The sequence below is a fragment of the Dendropsophus ebraccatus genome, chromosome 5 (genome assembly GCF_027789765.1).
Source record: "Dendropsophus ebraccatus isolate aDenEbr1 chromosome 5, aDenEbr1.pat, whole genome shotgun sequence".
NCBI classification, from domain to species: Eukaryota; Metazoa; Chordata; class Amphibia; order Anura; family Hylidae; genus Dendropsophus; species Dendropsophus ebraccatus.
The window spans coordinates 102,752,459-102,759,114 of NC_091458.1; the positions used below are offsets into that span (position 1 = coordinate 102,752,459).

At 38.6% G+C, this 6,656-nt stretch overlaps 1 protein-coding gene across 1 annotated transcript in view; it reads right to left on the reverse strand.

Annotated features, from left to right (window-relative positions):
• GABRA5 (gamma-aminobutyric acid type A receptor subunit alpha5) overlaps positions 1 to 3,152 on the reverse strand; it is a 122,495-nt gene extending 119,343 nt beyond the window's left edge. Inside the window, exon 1 of the mRNA XM_069972389.1 lies at positions 3,028 to 3,152. Coding sequence (XP_069828490.1) covers positions 3,028 to 3,113 — 86 coding nt within the window. The 5' untranslated portion in view covers positions 3,114 to 3,152. The remainder of the gene's footprint in view (positions 1 to 3,027) is intronic.
• Positions 3,153 to 6,656: the final 3,504 nt, after the last annotated feature.

The following is a 6,656-nucleotide window of genomic DNA, read 5'->3' on the forward strand; positions in this document are numbered from 1 at the left end:
TGCAGTTTGAACTTTGCCTAACCAAAGGAAAATAAGTTTCAGAAAACAATTTGAATTTTTATTTTAACTTCATTATATATATACTGACAGGCAGTATGTTTCTGAAGAAACTTTGCTGACAACAGAAATTGTTTGCAATTTGAAGATTAAGGTTACAGATTTTTCTAGATTGATTGTTGGATGCTGTGGTAGCTGTTAATCACAGCACCTAAGGGGTTAAACAGTCAGGATGCAAGATATGACACAATGTTGGGTAGTACTGTATTTAAAGCCGGTTCTGACTGGTGATGGTGTCAACACAGTTCTTGCTCACAGTATCCTTTCCATAACAATGAAGGGGTGGTAGGCTAGTCTGTGGGAACAACCCATGTGTCATGATGTACCATTAATGACATGGGGTGGAAATGGTGGAGGGTTAGCAGATCGCCTGCTGATGGTTTTAGCATTAGAGAAAATAATAAAAGTAATGTAACAAAGGAATCTAATAGTCTCTGCCTTTAACAGCAACATTAAGGAAAGGTAGAACTTAAATGGGCCCTGTCATTTTAAAAATCTTCCCTCCATTTGATGGCCTATGAGATTCCTAACATAGTTGCAAATGACTTTTACAAAAATTACTTTTACTAAAAATGACTACTTACCATAGAAAAACAGCTGTCAAGTTTTGGCCAGTAAGTCTGTCCCCTTTTTTCTTTTTTTTTTCTTTTTGCTATCTACTTTTTACTGCTTGTTGCCAGGGAATTTCTGTCTCTAGTAATAGAGAAACCAAGGAAGGACAGAAGGAAGGAAGGAGGCATTGGGGTTAGCTACTATTTTGTGCAAGACAAGGGGAGAGTCTGAAAAAGAGTTGGGCTGTGTATCTGCAAGCTGATTCTGTCTACCTACGGAAGATGATCCACCAATGTACATCAAGGCTTCTCTACTGTCTCTAATCCCTATAAGATGAGGGCATGTTTCCCCTATGTAAATAAAGACTCTGATCAGTAACGGTGAGAGCACTAAAATTACCACTAAAGTTACTGCTCTGAATCTAACAAAACCATGCAGCTTTAAAAATATATATTAAAAAAACAATAGGTACATTTTAAATAGTGTAAATCACTCTCCTCAGATTTCCTCAGATCTTAATTTACTTCTTATCATGTGCAAAGTCCACTGTTCTTCATTAAAATCACAGTTATTCATAGAAATATTCGATGCTACTCTGATTCCCTCAATAATATTATTACACGTTGTTCTACTTTAATAGGGAACATTAGCAACAGAAGAGCTCTGTGACTCCAGTAATACTATATCTCACTTCTAGGTCACAAGCGTGCAGAAACTGAATTCTTACTTATACAACATATGCTTCTGTATGTCTCAACGTTTACAACAAATTAAGGTTACAGTTTTGCCCTATTACTCCCGTGGCTTCTGTAGTCACCATTTATAATAAAGAGTTTTAACTTGTAGTTGTCAGGAAATATACTACTATCATTTACTATACTATGCTTGACATTTATATAATAAAAAAAAAAGTTAGTAAAACCCAAAAGTATGGCATGCCTTGCTTGTGGGAATATCCAATTTTGGATATATGGTGTTTGTAAGCATGGTCCGAACCTGCCGAGGTTCAGGTTCGTATGAACCCGAACACTCTGCACCAGATTCCCGCTGTCTGGCCTCTCAGTGCAGCGGGTGGATACAGCCATAGGCTGTATCCCAGTTTTCCAGGCGGTCCTCCCGCTGTATCCACCCTCTCCACGGAGCGGGCAGACAGCTGGAATCATTGCCGAGAGTTCGGGTTCGGACGAACCCGAACCTCGTCAGGTTTGGACAATCCCTAGTGGGTACCTGCTTATTTTTTTAAAAAAGTAAAAAATTCTAACTGAGATTAAGGTAATGTTCACAAAGCAGGAAATAGAGTAGTTTTCTGAAAATTATGGCTGTAAGTATTGATCACGATAATTATTTACGGCCAGAACTATCAAAATATGGACATGTTTTCACCTCAAAAGACACTGTGTGAACATACCCTGAACCAACTGAATCGATAAACTTTACAGAGCATATTATTCACAGGTAATAAACTTAAAAACACTTTGATGTTATATTCATATATTGCAAAGATGTGGCTACCTATTATGTGAATGATAATTCACAGCTGAAAGAAAATGTTATTGGCTCATTCCTTGCTTCTTCTGACTAAGCAAGTAATAAAATCCTTCAGATTTCAAACATATTATGTAAAACATCTTGGCTAATAATGTGAGCAGTGGAAATGATGGGACCCTCTTGAATCACATGGTTGGCCGGTTCAGGGAAATTATATTAAACTTTCAGAATAGTAAACTTTGAACATATCGCTTGGTCTGCTATAATCCTGTATAACAAGGTGATGCAATTTCACAAGGTCTAAAAATGACAATCTCACAGCAATTATCAAATATGAATCTTACCTCTTTATTGAGTTTGTGTCTGTAGTCCACTAGATCAATGATACAATCATCTAATAGATTTCAATAGCCACTGCTGTAAGATTATCATATTGCTGCCTTTTAGTTAAAGGAGAACCCCGAGCTGGGATGATCTTTGACAGAGTTATGGGGAGGGGGAGAATGGAAGTAGTAACATGCTCTCACCCCACCCACTTTAGCGCTCGTACCAGTATCCTGCAGCTCCGATACCGGGTCTGGGCGCTGACTGGCTAAGCGGTCCTAATACGTCATGTCCCAGGTCCCCACTGAGACCCAGAAGTGGCCGGAACCAGGGGACCAGAGCTGCAGGATACAGGCCCCAGTTCTTGAGCGGGGGTGGGGGTGATAACATCCTATTTCTTCCATCCCCCCTCCCAGCCCTCTGCCAAAAATCGCCCCTACTTGGAGTTCTCCTTTAACATATACTGTGTTCCAACTTAGTCAAAAATATCTGTTATGACTATTTTTACTTCCTCTTTTTTTAATTTAAGCGCAGGTTCATTGATTGAATCATTCACAGTTTGCATTGACTGCAGGTAAAAAAAACAAAGCTGGAAATGTGGCTTACCTGTGTATTATTTGCAAGCTAAAAATAAAACAGGACACAAGTATATTTTCGGTAAAAGTGAAAGATGACTTGACTGCACAGTCCATCTCCAATATAAAGGTCAACGGAGTGCCTTGTATGTAGATGTCAATGATGTTGTCCACGCCTTCACTAAATTTGGAAAAAGATTTTAGAATATATGTGATACAAATATTTTTGTATTCAAAGACAGTATAACTAATATATCAATTAACAAGCCTATCAATTGTAAATTATATGTTTTTCTAGTATACACTGTAATTTTTAATGGTTAGCTCACAGAATGGGCGGTGTTACTGACGATCATCCCGGCAGGTACCGCAGTACTGGCCAGATGATCTTCATTCCTGCTGAAGTCGGATGCAGGCGCACCCACATGCAAATTCCCTGCAGCACACAATGGAGCGTGCGGTCGGAGCCACACACTCCATTGTGAGAACTGAAAAGTTCTCTGCGGCTGCTATTCAGTGAATAGCAGCCGCAGAAAACTGACATGTCAGTTTCTTGCGGGGCGGCTAGTGATCCCGGACAGAGTGTATACTATGTGTATACACTCTGGTCAGGGTTCCCTCTAGAGGCACCACTGTAATCTCAGTATTAATCACGGCCATTGTTGAAAATCATGGCAACGAGGGCTGTGTTTACTACTGAACGTACGTTGTGTGAACATGGCCTAAGAGTGAAAACTTAAAAGCTCTCAGCCTAATGTGGCCGGAATGTGGCAGCCAATCAGCACAAGTTTGATAACAGACAATAAGTATCTATTCTACTGCTCAAATGATCATTATAACCTGGCCTGTCCCTTCATCCTAGAATGACCTAGCCTACTGTTCGACTGTGTCCTATACAATATGCAGTAATTGATGCCAGTAACATTTGCTGCTCATTGTGGTAGAGCAGAATCTTGCTTCACTTCTCTAGAAGGTTCACTAAGCTGAAGGCCATAAATGCGAAACAGGACCTGAACCACCATTGCGACTGTACACTCATGAGCAGGTTGTAATAGTAAAGGAAGCTGAACACTTGGCTAGTACCGAACCTTGTTTTATCACTTTCACCTCAATATCTAACAGCTTATAGCAACAGTGAGCTGTTCACTTGGTTAGTGCTGAAACTTTCTTCTTTACTGTGACCTGCACAGACAGGAGCTTGTAGCACCAGCAAGGGCTGTCCACATTGCTAAACATTGTTCTATTATTACAGAGCTACTACTTAGTATATATTAATAATATATTGATTGATTGATTGATTAAATTAAATTTAAAACATCAGATCTTGGTGAACCTCACCTTACGGTAACTTATAGGACAGCCGGAAGAAGGAGAAAGTAGAATTTAGAGAACAGTAAAATGAAGTACAGATTTAAACATAGCCATCATTTATTTATAAAATAGGATTTGTGTTTACAATGATATAAAAATACTAGAAAGGGTCGAGATCTCCTGATAGAATTTGTGCTGTACAATGGACGAATAATACTGAGTGTCTACAGGATATTCAGATGAGATGTGCCAGCTGATAATGGAGAGCATGCAATCTTAAGGCCCTTTTACACAAGCCAATTATCAGCAAAGAGTGTTCCTAGAAACCCTCCTTTGGATGATAATCAGCTCGTGTAAAAGTGAATCTGATCACCTGATCGAATCCTTTGTGCAGGTGGTAAAATGTATCGCTATTGACAGTGTAAACAGGAGATGTGCGGCTGATAGCAATACATTTAATTAGCAATACAAACGATACAGGGATTGTTCGTGTGGCCTAGTTGCATGATTAATCGTGCCTTCTAAAGGCCCTGCAAACAAGCACTTCTTGCATCCCTGCACTGCCCCATAACAGCTGTGTAAAAGCCCTTATGTTTTCACTTTGGTTGCTAATAAAGAACATGATCATTATAAGAGGCCATCTCTATAACGAGAAAGCCGCCTTTGCCCAATATGTTCCCAAAGTGAGAACACAGCCTTATCCTATTATGTTGCCTTGTAAACCCTGTAATCTCTTAGCCTTTCTTTTACATACTTTAAAGTTAGGTACTTACAGTAGGTATATTTTGTCCTGTGCCTTTTGTATTCAATGTGAACCAAGCTGTCTAATACATACTTATTATACTGCCTTGTAGCTAATCTCACCACTCCAGATATTCTGCTAGGCTGAGAATTAAATGATCAATCCTGGTGGTGGTTTTAGTTGAAACAAAATGTCTCTCTGTGCTACAATGCAGCTTGTGTTTGAAAGGCTACTACATTGCAGAATGAGAGCTTTGCTTTTTCTATGATGCCTAGACTCCACATTTTTACAGTCTGTAATCATTTTAACAGCCTATAACCTCAATCTTGTGGCCACCCTCAAGTAAGTCTTGTGGGCATTAGCTTGATAGCTGCCTTCTTCTGCCACAGTGAGATAGATATAACTTTTATTTTAGCACCCCAATCCTATTTCTGCTTTGATCGGCTACTGTGTCCATCAATACTGATGCTTACATTGAACTGCATATATATATGTATATATATATTAATACACACCGAGAGCTTCTCTGCTTATGTATCGACACAAGTTTTGTCAGTCAGATTGACTTCTAGGGAGACATCCCACCCAACTTTCATGGTTTTTATGGTTTATTATTTAATTGATAGTCTAGACTGGACTGACAGCTTATTCAGCCTACCAATTTAGAGAGATTTGGGTAACAGACAGCTAGGACACTTTCAAGTTCCTCCTGTACTTCTAACATATTTGTCCCATTTCAGGGAAGTGACATCTTGCAATTTGATCAGACTGATGAGTGATTTTTAATTTCTTTCTCTTTGTCAGTGTCATATGACATATCATTGCCTTGACCTTCCAATCCATTAAAAGAAGGTTTTAGTAGAATTTGGATGTTTATGCCTATCTCTATATTAATTTGTTTTATAATTTAAGAGGATATTTGAACTACAATGCTGAGAGGTTCATGGTGCTGTCCATTTCTGGTGAAAATGGTTCTTAGAGTTATCTATACTTTTGCTTTTTTTTTTTTTTTATTCCAGTGGTTTATTTTCTGTTGATTTTTTTTTTTTTTTTTTTTTTTACTTTTGTTGGCCCTACTTTTCTCACAGAACCACATATGTGTAAATATTAAGGAACCAAACCATAGATTTATATAGAAAATAAAAATTGTGATTCACACCATGGGTGCTGGCGGCATTTATGCAAAAAAAAGCCATCTGTTTTTAGATCATCTCCCCCTCTTATATCCAGACATATTCGAAATATGGCCTATCCCCGAAACTCTTTTCTATCCCCCCCCATGGAACTGCATCACAAGCCTTGCTAGATATTCATTGTGTTCTAATTTTGTTTTCCCCATATGAAACTTGTTGCATGTCTATTCTAAGCAGAACCCTACCCTATTTGATGTCCAATTTGGATGTTCTTTAACCAAATATATCTCTTCTTTGCTATGTAAAAATTATTTCTTTTCCTCCACAATTGTACAGCCAACATGTTGTCATAGGGGGAAAAAGAAGGGGCTACTTAGTGGTTGTTTTCCTGTTCTACATGGAAAAGGTAAAGGAATAAAGCATAGATTAGGAACCATTATCATCAGTGATGGGTAGCTTCGTGTTCATCTCAGC